Genomic DNA, 13950 nt, shown 5'->3' on the forward strand with positions numbered 1-13950 from the left:
AGACCCTCTGGCCTGGTGAAGCTAACTGTATAATCCCGTGTCCCAGCTACATGTATAAAGGCATACAGATCATTTGCCCCAAAACCCATCTCCAAAATCAAATCCACCACTGCACGCCGTGCTGGAGGGATCGCACCACCTTCCCATTTCAGAATAACAACATTACGTCTGGGACCCCCAGCAGAAGCCAGAGACCCAAGACCAGATCCTGGGGTGCTCAAAGTGGAAGCCTGTAGGGGAAAACCCCGCTTGGGAGCAGAGCTACCAGGAGCAGAGCGTACCACCTGAGCAAAGGTACGTTTTTCAGGGCCAAGGCCCCACACTGATGTCACAGCAGTCTGTACATTACTATTATTATTCACTGCTTGAACGGAGTTGGTAGGACTGTCCACACTTGAACTGGGACCATTGTTCATCACACTGGTACTGGGATGATTTTTATCAGTCACACAAAACTTCACATTCTCATCAGGAATAGTCACAGTTTCTGATGTAATACCAGCTCTCTCCTGAAGCTGTGCTGTAGAGTCCTCAGCAGCTGTGGGGCAAACAGCTTCAGCCAAAAGGGGGTTAATAGGCTCTGCTGAATCTTGTAGTTCATCTGCAGGAATGTCATTTTTTAAAAGCAAACTTTGCTGTACTGCAGCATCAGCAGGCACAGCATTGCTACAGATAGGACTAGCAGCCTGACTCTCACTGGGTACATTGTCAGTATCAGTCACAGTGTTGAATGGCACAAAAATTGTTTTATCCACAATAAGGGACTTGACAGGCTTTACCTTGTCAGGCACATTGTCTGTTATGTCCTCATCATTAAATGCCAGCTGATCCCCCCGCATAGGAGACTCCATTACCTGGATGGCCCTGAGCATGCCTCCTGAGTCCTGGGAAGGCATAGGGCTGCTTACCTCTACCTGAGGGGGCAGGGGGTCAGAACTGGGGGTCTCCTCCTCCACCTCCATCTTTGTCATCCTCGCAAATCTTTTCTCATTACAAAACTTTTCTTTAAATGGCCCATCTCTGCCTTCCATCATGGCCACAATGGTCTCCTGGTGTTCCACCCGAACCTTGGCCAGTTGGATCTCCGGATCCATGGATCCACGTCTCTGGCTATGCAAGCCCTCACGCTGCCTTCTCAGGCGCTTCACCTCGGCTCTGAGCTTGTAGAGCTTGTCTCTTTCCCTATTCAGGACCTTAATCCCGGCCACCACTCGCTCCCGGATGGCCCCGGAACCTTCATCTTCACCAGGGGCAGAGAGATCACCAACCATGGGTTGTATAGGGGCAGGTATGTTACCTGATGGCCCAGGAGATGGCTGAGAGCTTCCAGCAGGAGAGGCCCTGCTGGCCTCCATGGCTTCCCCAGAAAGGAGCCAGGAGAGCTGGGAGAGAGTTCCTCACCAGTCCCCTCTCACACGGATCACCTGCAGTAGCTCCAGAGAGACAGCCTCCTCCTGACACACCTGTGCTCCAATGATGGGTGGGGCACTATTCCTGCCACTGACACCAATGATGGGACACTATTCCTTCCACTGACACCAGCAATACTGCACTATTCCTTCCAATGATATTAATAATGGCGCACTATTCCTTCCACTGACACCAACAACTATTCCTTCCAATTACACCAACAATGGGGTAATATTCCTCCCACCGACACCAACAATGGGGCACTATTCCTCCCACTGACACCGCTGATGGGGTACTATTCTTCCCACTGACACCAAAAATTGCGCACTATTCCTTCCGATGACAAAAACAATGGGGCACAATTTTTTCCACTGACACCAACGATGGGGCACTATTCCTTCCTATACCCAAGCTCCATTGATGGGTTATTATTTGCACCCACTGGCCATACTTTGCTCCGCCCCCAGTAGACAGAAGGACAGTGATTGGCCCTTTAATAGAAAAAATTGACAAGCCCTGCTTTGGTGGAAAAACGTATATCTGAAATACAACCGAACAGCAAAGCATGTAGAAATGTGACATTGACATCGGAATCTACTTTAGGGTGAACTTTACAAAAATGAATTAAAATGTGCAAATTAATGAAACATGATATAGCTTCCCCTTATCGGTACTTGGATTCAGCGTGCCAATCCAGTCGCCCCCCCCCCCCCCACACACACACACACACACACACACACACACTATAAACTTCACAGAAAAATGTCATCTTAGTGAGCCATTGAAATACTATTGCAGTAATTGCTTTTACCCAGAGGACACTGCTGCAGATCGTATTACTTCAAATCTAATTGTAACCCAAATATCACCCCGGATAATAAAATCAACAGCAACATATGTTTGTACTTATAAATGATGGTATTTAGTAATTACAGTTTACTTAGGATATCACACTATATGAAATGCCTATTAAAGAGAGAATTATTCTCTGGAGCTTAGTGTACAGTCCTAATCATTACAGAAACCCTCTGCAAACATTTATCTGTAGACAGCCGTGAGAATTCCCTATCTCTGCCCCTCCCACAATGGTGAGAATTTCCTATAATAGTTTGTGTCTCTGCCCCTCCCACAACAGTGAGATTTACTGCAGTAGTTTGTGTCTTTGCCCCTCCCACAAATGGTAAGATTTTCCCTAGTAGTTTGTGTCTCTGCCCCTCCTACAATGGTGGGATTTCCCAGCAGCAGTTTGTGCTTCTGCTCCTCCCACAATGGTTAGATTTCTATGCAGTAGTTTGTGTCTCTGCCCCTCCCACAATGGTGAGATTTACTGCAGGAGTTTGTATCTCTGCCCCTCCCACAATGGTGAGATTTACTGCAGTAGGTTGTGTCTATGGCCCTCCCACAATGGTGAGATTTACTGCAGTAGGTTGTGTCTCTGCCCCTCCCACAATGGTGAGACTTCCCCACAGTAGTTTGTATCTCTGCCCCTCCCACAATGGTGGGATTTCTATGCAGTAGTTTGTGTCTTTGCCCCTCCCACAATGGTGAGATTTACTGCAGTACTTTGTGTCTCTGCCCCTCCCACAATGGTGAGATTTCCTGCAGTAGTTTGTGTCTCTGCCCCTCCCACAATGGTGAGATTTCCCAGCAGTAGTTTGCGTCTCTGCCCCTCCCACAATGGTGAGATTTCCCCACAGTAGTTTTGTTTCTGCCCCTCCCACAATTATGAGATTTCCTGCAGTAGTTTGTGTCTCTGCCCCTCCCACCATAGTGAAATTTCCTGCAGTAGTTTGTGTCTCTGCCCCTCCCACAGTGATGAGATTTCCCTGCAGTAGTTTGTGTCTCTGCCCCTCTCACAATGGTGAGATTTCCCTGCAGTGATTTGTGTCTCTGCCCCTCCCACAATGGTGAGATTACCCTGCAGTGGTTTGTGCTTCTGCCCCTCCCACAATGGAGAGATTTCCCTGCAGTAGTTTGTGTCTCTGCCCCTCCCACAATGGTGAGATTTCCCACAGTAGTTTGTGTCTCTGCCCCTCCCACAATGGTGAGATTTCCCACAGTAGTTTGTGTCTCTGCCCCTCCCACAATGGAGAGATTTCCCTGCAGTGGTTTGTGTCTCTGCCCCTCCCACAATGGTGAGATTTCCCACAGTAGTTTGTGTCTCTGACCCTCCAACAATGGTGAGATTTCTCTGCAGTAGTTTGTGTCTCTGCCCCTCCCACATTGGTGAGATTTCCCAGCAGTAGTTTGTGTCTCTGCCCCTCCCACAATGATGAGATTTCCCAGCAGTAGTTTGTGTCTCTGCCCCTCCCACATTGGTGAGATTTCCCAGCAGTAGTTTGTGTCTCTGCCCCTCCCACAATGATGAGATTTCCCAGCAGTAGTTTGTGTCTCTGCCCCTCCCACATTGGTGAGATTTCCCAGCAGTAGTTTGTGTCTCTGCCCCTCCCACATTGGTGAGATTTCCCAGCAGTAGTTTGTGTCTCTGACCCTCCCACAATGGTGAGATTTCCTAGCAATACTTTGTATCACCACTACTATCTCTCATGCTATAGGTACTCACACTGGACATTGAGCTGCACTGTAGCCTCTCTGGGCCGGATGTTGAAGCCATTATACCGCGCCGTCTGACACTTGTAAGTCCCGCTCATCTCCCGTGTAACATTTTCCAGTCGTAGTCTACCATCGGGAGTTTCCACCACCATTTCACCGGAGGAGAATCCACCTTCCTTATCCACGCGGGTCCACAGAATGGGAGGAAGCGGCTTCCCCCGCACCTCACATACCAGCTCTGCAAGGGAGCCCTCCCGTACGGTGATGACTGCCCGTTCCTTGGGTACACTGAGCGATGGAGGGACTGCCGGACAACAAGAGATCACAGGAACATTTTGGTCATTTACACAGTTCTAGATGTCAACTTCCACATTCACCTGCACATTGGCTGGCTGCATCATACCGGGCACTGGCAGCCAATGATAGAACTTGCTTTCACAATGGTGGATCTTTTCAATCAACAATAATTTCAACCAAAAAAAAAAGGGAAGAAGCCAAGACCAAAAACACAGAGAACAAAATGATCACTTAAAGCTCTTAAAAGCTTCAAAGAACTAAACCCTCCTATCCTTCTCAGCCTGGAAGCTGCCATCTTAGCTTCTGTTTGATCTGCAACTGCCATGTTTGATCTGCAACTGACATATCGCACATGTAATCAGTTATGATTCCAGCCATTTATTGGTTTGACAGTTTCAATGAGAGTACAACCAAATGTGACAGTTAGCACTCCCGTCAGGCTTGGACTGGCCATAGGGCACACCGGGCACGTGCCCAGTGGGCTGTGGCCGCAAGGTCACATGTTCTTGTGGGGCCCAAGGCTGCTCCTTGAGCCTGTACCGCTCACTAGTTCAGTTCAGCCATCGGGCCAAGGTGGGGGGGGGAGTTTCTGAAAGTACAGGTCAGCTGACCTGTGACTATGAAGAGGGAGGAGCTGGAGCAGACGCCGGACCAGACAGAAAGCGAGTGCGTATCCCGGTGAGCCTCAATAGGAAGGGTGGCGGGGGGGCTGCTGCATATAGAAGAATCAATCTCTTTAATTTCCTTCTGCAGCCTCTGAAAGCCCCCTTCTCCTCCTCTGCCTTCCGCAGGCATTCGGAGGCTGCAGGAGGCAAATGGAGGGATTGATTCTTTTATATGCAGCAGCCCCCGCCGCTCCTCCTATCCGACTTCTTTCAATTGTCCCCCCTTGCTCTCAGGCCCCCCCAGTGCTTTCCGCAGCCCCCAGTGCTCTCAGGACCTCCCCCATGCTCTCCAGCCCCCCGTGCTCTCCAGCCCCCCAGTGCTCTCTGCCTCCTCCCCTGTGCTCTCTGGCCCCTACAGTGCTCCCCAACCCCCTAGTGCTCTAGATCTCCCCATGCTCTTTGCCCCCCTGTGTTCTGCCCCCCTATGCTTTCCGCCTTCTGTACTCTCTGCCCCCCTAGAGCTCTCCAGCCCCCCCTGCTTTTTGCCCCCCTGTGCTCTTCCCCCTTATGCTCTCCACTCCCTGTACTCTCTGCCCCCTGTGCTCACTGGACCCCTATGCTCTCTGCCTCCCATGCTCTCCAGCCCCCCTGGGTTCTCTGGCCCCCTATGCTCTCCGACTCCCCCCCCATGCTCTGTCCCCCCCCCGTGTTCTCCAGCCCCCTTGTGCTCTCTGGCCCCTCGTGTTCTTTCCTGGCCCCCCTCACCTCCATCAGGATGGAGAGCGGGAAAGAGGCCGGTAATAATGTCATCGGCTGCTCGGTCTAAAATGCCCAGGCTTATTTTTTGTCCCAGTCTGGGCCCAATTCCTGGCATGCTTGGAATGTAGCTGTTCTTTGAAACCATTGAATGAACGTGTTTAGTTCTGTTTTGACAGGAAGTGTTGGGAAAGCTGCCCAACTGGGCAGGGACAACAGTCAGTCAAATCCTGATGGTAGGCTTTAATCCTGTTCCACTCTATCCAAAGTGATAGAAAAGATTTTAGAGTGAGTTGGCGAAAAGGGGCACATTTCAACCCCCCCCCCCATCAACATTTTCTGGAGTCCTAACCCTGGTCCACACCTATGCAGGTTTCAGTCTGCATATTCCAGGTGCATTTTGCGTTTTTCAATACACGTGTTTGATCCATTCAGTCTATGGAACCAAAAACCAGAAAAAAGTCCCCCTTCCATAAAATGCACAAATGTGAACTATATCCATAGGAAACCATGATAAATGGTCTGTAGTGTGTTTCTGCAAAACTGAAAACGCACTAAAAAATGCCTAGGTGTGAACCAGTCCTTAAGGCTAGTCACATGATGTTCTCTTCTTCAACCCTTCCCCGGAACTGGATGTTCCTTCATGATGCAGAGAATGTCACTGATGTTCCCTGCATCATTGTATATCAGTCTCAGCCTCAGGGGGCGGGGTCATGACACCCTGCACTCACAGCATGTCCTCAGCTTTCTAGGCTGAATGACTAGACATGTGCACTGACAAAAAATTTGTTAGTTTTCGTTTCATTCGTTTTTTTGCTTTTTTCGAAAATTCGAAAATTTCTGAGTTTTCAAAATTTCCACATTTCGAATTTTCACATTTCCGAATTTTCGGATTCTGAATTTCCGAATTTTCGTATTCCAAATTCAAAAATGAGAAAATTTGAAAATTCGAAAATCAGAAAAACAAAAATGAAAGAAAATCTGTAACATTTGAAATAATAACTAACTATTAAATTTATAGGTATTGGAATTTCCTTTCAAATTTGGATGTTTGTGAACACAACGAATACAAGTTTATCTGAAGTAATTATCCAAAATAACGAATGCCACATCTAAACAAATGGAATGGAGCAAATTAATAATAAATAATAATAATAAAAAGGTTTTATTAATATTATTATTAGATCATTACGTTCCATTCGTTTAGATGCGGCATTCGTTATTTCAGATCATTCGTAACTTCAGATAAATTCGTACTCGTTACATTCACTAACAGCCAAATTTGAAAGGAAATTCCAATACCTATAATTTAATAGTTATTATTAGTTAGTTATTTCAGATATTCGGGTTTTCACATTTTCGGATTTTCATTCTTTTGAATTTTCAGATTTTTATTCTTATTTTCGGATTTTTTAAATTTCTAAATTTCCGAATTTTAAAATGTCCGAATTTCTGAATTTTTGAATTTCCTCATTTCGAATTTCCGAAATTTTCCAATTTCTGAATTACGAATTTCGGAATTCCCAATTTCTGAAATTCAGAATTTCTGAAATTCCCAATTTCTGAAATTCAGAATTTCTGAAATTCCCAATTTCCGAAATTCGAAATTTTCGGAAATTCGAAATTCGGAAATTCAAAAATTTAGAAATTTGGAAACTCGAAATTCGGAAATTCCGTAATTCCGAAATTTTGGAAATTCCGTAATTCTGAAATTTTGAAAACTGAAAAATTCAGAAATTCGGCAATTTCGGAATTTGTCAAAATTCGTTAAAAAACTAATTTGGAACTAAACAAATTGCACATGAATGTCTATGAATGACCCTGAGTGTCATTCAACCAAGAAGACTGGGGACATCAAGTAGTAGAGAAGGGGTAATGCAGCAGACCCCCATTCCCAATCAAATGGTCATGTCATTTACTCTTCCCTTTGTCCTTTGTTATGACTTGATACATAACTCCCCCCCAACTGGTCCACCTATAGGTACTATAGATGGCGTATGCTCACCTGTCTCTGCGGAGATGTTTATGTCACTACTCTTTAGGGTAAAGGGCAGGTTGGGTAAGGACGCCTCGCACATATAGATGCCGTAGTCACTGAATTTAAGGTCTAAGATCTCTAGACTGCTGCTCCCCGGAGGCAGTTCTGGGTCGTTTCTGCTGATGACGATCCTGTTGGTCTCCTTGACCACCCTCTGGTTCTTGAACCACGTGTACTGGACCTTATCCTGCGGCACGGCATCAACGTGACAAGACAGCTTCAACTCCTGAGTCAGCTGGATGGTCTCGCTCTCCTTAATTCCATCAGGTGTGATCTGATATGTTAGGTTTCTCATGGCTGTTCAAGGCCAAAGAAAAAAAAAGAAACAAAAGAATAAATATAAATGATAATAGTCTAAATATTTCAGGTCGTACATTCAAGTGGGACTGACATTTTTCACACTTCACATGATTTAGCAGGGTGCATGTCAGCAGTACCAATTCATCCTATTATTTTGAATCAAGAATAAAAGTTATTTCTTGCCATGAAGTCGAAAATACCTCTTCGGCTTCCTCAGGTGTCCAGAGATGTGACCTACGGAAGAGGTCACATCTCTGGATACCAGGAGTATTGTTTTAGAAATTAAAGATGGCAGACAAAGTAACAAAAAAAAAAAGTAAAAACTTTATAAGTTCAGTGCTCGCTAGACATGTGCACTGACAAAAAATGTGTTAGTTTTTGTTTTCGTTTCATTTGTTTTTTTGCTTTTTTCGGAAATTCTACAATTCGGAATTCAGAAATTCGGAAATTCCAAATTACCGAATTTTCAAATTTTCGAATTTTGAATTTTCGAATTTTCAAATTCCCGAATTTTGAATTTTCGAATTTCAAATTTTCAAATTCCCGAATTTTGAACTTTCGAATTTTAAATTTTCAAATTTCCAAATTTTCGGAATTCAAAAATTTGAAAATTCAAAAATTCGAAAATCTGAAAAAAAAGAAAGAAAATCAGTAAAATTCGAAATAATAACTAACTAATAATAACTAACTATTAAATTAGAGGTATTGGAATTTCCTTTCAAATTTGTCTGTTTGTGAATGTAACAAATACAAATTTATCTGAAGTTACAAATTATCCAAAATAAAGAATGCCACATCTAAACAAATGGAATGGAACAAATTAATAATAAATAAAAATAATAAAAAGTTTTATTATTATTATTGTTATTTATTATTATTAGATTGTTACGTTCCATTCGTCTAGATACGGCATTCATTATTTCAGATAATTCGCAACTTCGGATAAATTCATACTCGTTACGTTCACTAACTGCCAAATTTGAAAGGAAATTCCAATACCTAAAATTTAATAGTTATTATTAGTTAGTTAATATTTCAGATTTTTGGGTTTTCGAATTTTCGGATTTTCATTCTTTTGAATTTTCAGATTTTCATTATTATTGTGGGATTTTCACATTTCTAAATTTTCAAATTTCCAAAATTTAAAATTTTTTAATTTCCTAATTTTGAATTTACGAATTGCCGAAATTTCAAATTTACAAACTTCCGAATTTTTCGACATTTCGAATTTACAAACTTCCGAATTTTTCGAAATTTAGAATATTTTTGGAGTTCGGAAATTTCCAATTTCCGAGTTTCCACATTTCAAATTTCCAAAATTTTGAATTAATGAAATTCCGAAATTTTTTATTTTCGGAAATCCGAAAATGAGAAAATTCAGAAATTTTGAAATTTCGGAATTAACAAATTTATCAAAATTCGTTAAAAAAACGAATTTGGAACTAAACGAATTGCACGTGTCTAATTCTCACAACCTTTCCTCATAACTAAGATCCTCCAGACCCTTTATTAGCTTTGTTGCCCTTCTTTGTACTCGCTCCATTTCCAGTACATCCTTCCTGAGGACTGGTGCCCAGAACTGGACAGCATACTCCAGGTGCGGCCGGACCAGAGTCTTGTAGAGCGGGAGAATTATCGTTTTATCTTTGGAGTTGATCCCCTTTTTAATGCATGCCAATATTTTTGCTTTGTTAGCAGCAGCTTGGCATTGCATGCCATTGCTGAGCCTATCATCTACTAGGACCCCCAGGTCCTTTTCCATCCTAGATTCCCCCAGAGGTTCTCCCCCCAGTGTATAAATTGTATTCATATTTTTCCCACCCAAATGTATTATTTTAAATTTTTCTACATTGAACCTCATTTGTCATGTAGTTGCCCACCCCAATAATTTGTTCAGATCTTCTTGCAAGGTTTCCACATCCTGGGGAGAAGTTATTGCCCTGCTTAGCTTAGTATCGTCCACAAATACAGAGATTGAATTGTTTATCCCTTCCTCCTGGTTGTTTATGAACAAATTAAATAGGATTGGTCCCAGAACAGAACCCTGGGGGACCCCACTACCCACCCCTGACCATTCCGAGTACTCCCCATTTATCACCACCCTCTGAACTCACCCTTGTAGCCAGTTTTCAATCCTTGTACTCACCCTATGGTCCATGCCAATGGACCTTATTTTGTACAGTAAACGCTTATGGGGAACTGTGTCAAATGCTTTTGCAAAATCCAGATACACCACGTCTACGGGCCTTCCTTTATCTAGATGGCAGCTCACCTTCTCATAGAAGGTTAATAGATTGGTTTGGCAAGAACGATTCTTCATGAATCCATGCTGATTACTGCTAATGATACCGTTCTCATTACTAAAATCTTGTATATAGTCCCTTATCATCCCCTCCAAGAGCTTTCATACTATTGATGTTAGGCTAACTGGTCTGTAATTCCCATGGATGTATTTTGGACCCTTTTTAAATATTGGTGCTACATTGGCTATTCCTCACGTTCCCGACATCAGTGCTGGGACAAGGTCCTTCAGCATCTGAAGTGCAAATACCAACGTGTGTCCACCTTCTATAACAAAAAGGGCAGGACCACCTGCTGAAGAGCCCAAGTTGGCCACCTATTCTGTATACCCCCCTGGGCCCAGCACTGCCAGGCATGCCTCATGTATCAGACTCATATACATTATCTCACACAAAAGTGAGTACACCCCTCACATGTTTATAAGTCTTTTCTTCTATCTTTTCATGTGACAACACTGAAGAAATGAAACTTTGCTACAATGTAAAGTCGTGAGTGTACAGCTTGTATAACAATGTAAATTTTCTTTCCCCTCAAAATAAATCTACACACAGCCATTAATGTCTAAACTGATCTAATAGATCACAGAAGTGTAGTTGGTTCTGAACCCCTGTGACCAGTTTTCAGCAGACAGCTGGGTTAGGTCCGCTGTCTGCTGACGTCACAGAGCCGATCCAGGCTCAGGCAAGATTGTGTCACTGGTGTCGGGATCCGCCCACATGCCTGGACCGGCACCGGGCTCAGCCTCTCAGCGAGCCACTGAGAGCCTGAGCCAGCCGCTCCCACCCCCTCCACAGCCCAGAGTTTCAGTGAGCGAGGAGGGGGGAGGTGAATGACAGCAGCTCTCTGCTCGGGGAGCTGTGAGAACCAAGTGATCTGCGGTGTTAGATCGCTCGGTTCTCAGTGTTAGAGCCAGCGGACCGATGCTGCATCCACCTAGGTAAGTATAAATCTGCAAAAACCCAAACCCCATACTTCTCTTAGAATAGAAAAGAAGAGAACAGAAAAAAAACAGAAGAGAAAAGAATAGAATAACACATAATAGAATAGAATAGAATAAAATAGAATAGAATAAAAACAGAATAGAATAAAAATAGAAAATAAAAGAATAAAATAAAATAGAATAGAAAATAAAAGAATAGAACTGAAAGAATAGAATAGAGTAGAACAGAAAGAATGCCTTTCAAAAATCGAATTTAAAATCAATTTGAAAATAACAAATATACAAAACGAATATGAATACCATATATGGGTTTAAATCCAAAAAGGAATCATTCTATCGTAATGAATTTGACAAAATGAAGCTATTAACTTAACGAATGAATCCGAAATGAAACAAAGCATTTTTTTCTCCGTTGTGCACATCTCTACTTGCAAACCTCCAGAATTCAGAATTTTTGAACAAGAAGTCTCTTTAAAGTCAATGGGAACCTGAACCAGGTTCTAAGTGTGTATTACAAAGCAACAAAAAAGGATGCAAATGATGCAGTGGTTGGAGAAGATCCTGGTGATAAGATGTTGGGGAGCCAACAAGCATTCAAAACCACTTTCAGTAAAAACTCTACCAGGGATAAAAGGGTGGGACCTGGTGGCACTGGGAGTCAAGTTAAGGGTGCTCAGGGAACAGCAGATGCAGATTTAAGGCAGAAACAGCCTCTGGACACTTTCTCCTTGAAGGCAAAAAAACCCCAAAACACCCAAACGCCTTCTCTATTGAATTTACAGGGTATTGCCAAAATGTCACAATTTTGCCAAAAGCTTCTGATTATGGCTGAAAATTTGGGAAAATTAAAACTCTATTTTGTTCATCCCTAGTGATCATCCTGCAGCCAATAAATGTAAGTGGGGGCAACCCTGAAGGTACCTCTAGGTTGGAATGTTAATGTTGGACCCACCACCACGTGCAGCACAGGATAGGTGTGGTTTGGAATAAATATGGATAGTGTTAGGCAGGAGGAAATAAGTCAGTCAAAGCTCCCCAGACAGCAATGAGCCGCACATTTATACGCATTCATCACATTCATCATGGCAGTGTGAAATATATACGGGATCACTAAGGTTTACTGGCCTGATACAGGACATACATCTCACTAGGACGTTGACCATCTTCTTGGCCGGGTTGCCCACATTGTTGATGGCCGTACAGTTGTAGTAGCCGGAATCCTTGGGCCGTATGTTCCAGATGGTCAGGCTCCCCCCTTTGCTGACGCTGTTGGGAGGCATGGGATTAGGGGAGTGTGACCAGGTGGCTTTGGGCGTAGGTTCGCCCCCGGTGACAGAACACTGCATAGTGACGTTGTCCCCTGGATTCACCACCAGCGTCTCGTTCACCGACAACTTCAAGTTGGGCGGAGCTAGAAGAGAACATGGAGTAACATCAGACAAAACTAAGTAACAATGTAAAACTCTATTAGAACATGAACTGTCCTTTATTAAATGTTTACCTCTTTCGGTTTCATCAAAATGATAAAATGATGTATAGAAGACTAAAGCCAAGGAAAGAGGTCACATGATCTCTAGCTACTATGAGCATTGTGGTTATTTCACAGAATTAAGAACTGCAGATAATCCAAATATAATTCAGTTTTAAATACACATAAATAAGCGAGAGCTACGAGATAATGCAAAGTAATAATATAATATCTACTAAAAAAAAATATCTGTCATCAAATGTTTAGTTCTTTAGGTTTAATGCAAATGATAAAATGATGCTTTATTTTATTTGTCCGAAGTGTTTTTATATGGTATAATAATATATTTTTTTTAGTAGCTTGCTTGTGGGCAAATTTAGTGAGCGTTATAGAAGTCCAATGACGTTTTGGGATGGGATGGGAAAGAGTTGGAAACTTTGTGACCTTTATATTTGTTTTCTTTGTTTCTTTCTACCTTGGTGACCACATGGGAAGCAAGGGGAAATCTCCCCAATGTGGACACAGGCGGTAACAAATGTCCTCAGAGGTCCTGACCAAAGGCTATTCAAAACCCCAAAAATAACACACACATAGTCACTTAGGGATGAGGTTCAGGATTGTCGCTACCATGGGTTTTAGGCATATCCTGAGGGTTCAAGATTCGCAGTCCTGGCAAATTTATGTGCAGATCCACCCAGGAGAATCGTTTTAAACCACAATGCACTGAATGGCTTTCCAACTATGACCAGCAGGCTTATAAGGACCAATATGGGGGCTTTGGTTCAAGTCTACTCCTTCACTTTAAAATGGGGGGCACGGAGCAGCTTTAAGGGGCAGATTTACTAAAACTGGAGCACTCAGAATCTGGTGCAGCTGTGCATGGTAGCCAATCAGCTACTAACTTAAGAGTGTTCAATTATGCTTTGACATCAAAACCTGGAAGCTGAGAGCTGCACTAGAATTAGCATGCTCCAGTTTTAGTAAATCTCCTCCATAGTATTGGTTCATTGGAAGCTGCTGTAGGGGATGGGTAGGGAGAGCTTACAAACTGCACAGGGACAGTCAGGCAATTGTACTTTAATTCTGATTGCTAGCTCCTGGGGCAGCCAACCCTTTTGCTGCCTTATCTTTTTTAACCTTTTTTTAACTCTTTTAACCTAACTTTATTTTAGGTTTAACAGATTTTTTTAGTCTTTATTTTTTTTAATTGAATAGAATGCTTTTGTTTCAGGGATGGAATTTTGTAGTTCTCTTTTCTTTTTTTATATTTTATGTTGGTGGG

The 13950-nt window shown here is 43.0% G+C and overlaps 1 protein-coding gene across 7 annotated transcripts in view; it reads right to left on the reverse strand.

Moving 5' to 3' along the window:
• The window catches only part of MDGA1 (MAM domain containing glycosylphosphatidylinositol anchor 1), a 435025-nt gene that overhangs the window by 155227 nt on the left and 265848 nt on the right, over positions 1 to 13950 (reverse strand). For all 7 annotated transcript variants that reach the window (XM_073628744.1, XM_073628743.1, XM_073628742.1 and 4 more), the window contains 3 exons: positions 12342 to 12611; positions 7627 to 7956; positions 3974 to 4267 (listed from right to left, as the gene is read on the reverse strand). In XM_073628744.1, the coding sequence (XP_073484845.1) occupies positions 3974 to 4267; positions 7627 to 7956; positions 12342 to 12611 (894 nt within the window). The remainder of the gene's footprint in view (positions 1 to 3973; positions 4268 to 7626; positions 7957 to 12341; positions 12612 to 13950) is intronic.

Source organism: Aquarana catesbeiana, linkage group LG04 (genome assembly GCF_042186555.1).
Source record: "Aquarana catesbeiana isolate 2022-GZ linkage group LG04, ASM4218655v1, whole genome shotgun sequence".
NCBI classification, from domain to species: domain Eukaryota; kingdom Metazoa; phylum Chordata; class Amphibia; order Anura; family Ranidae; genus Aquarana; species Aquarana catesbeiana.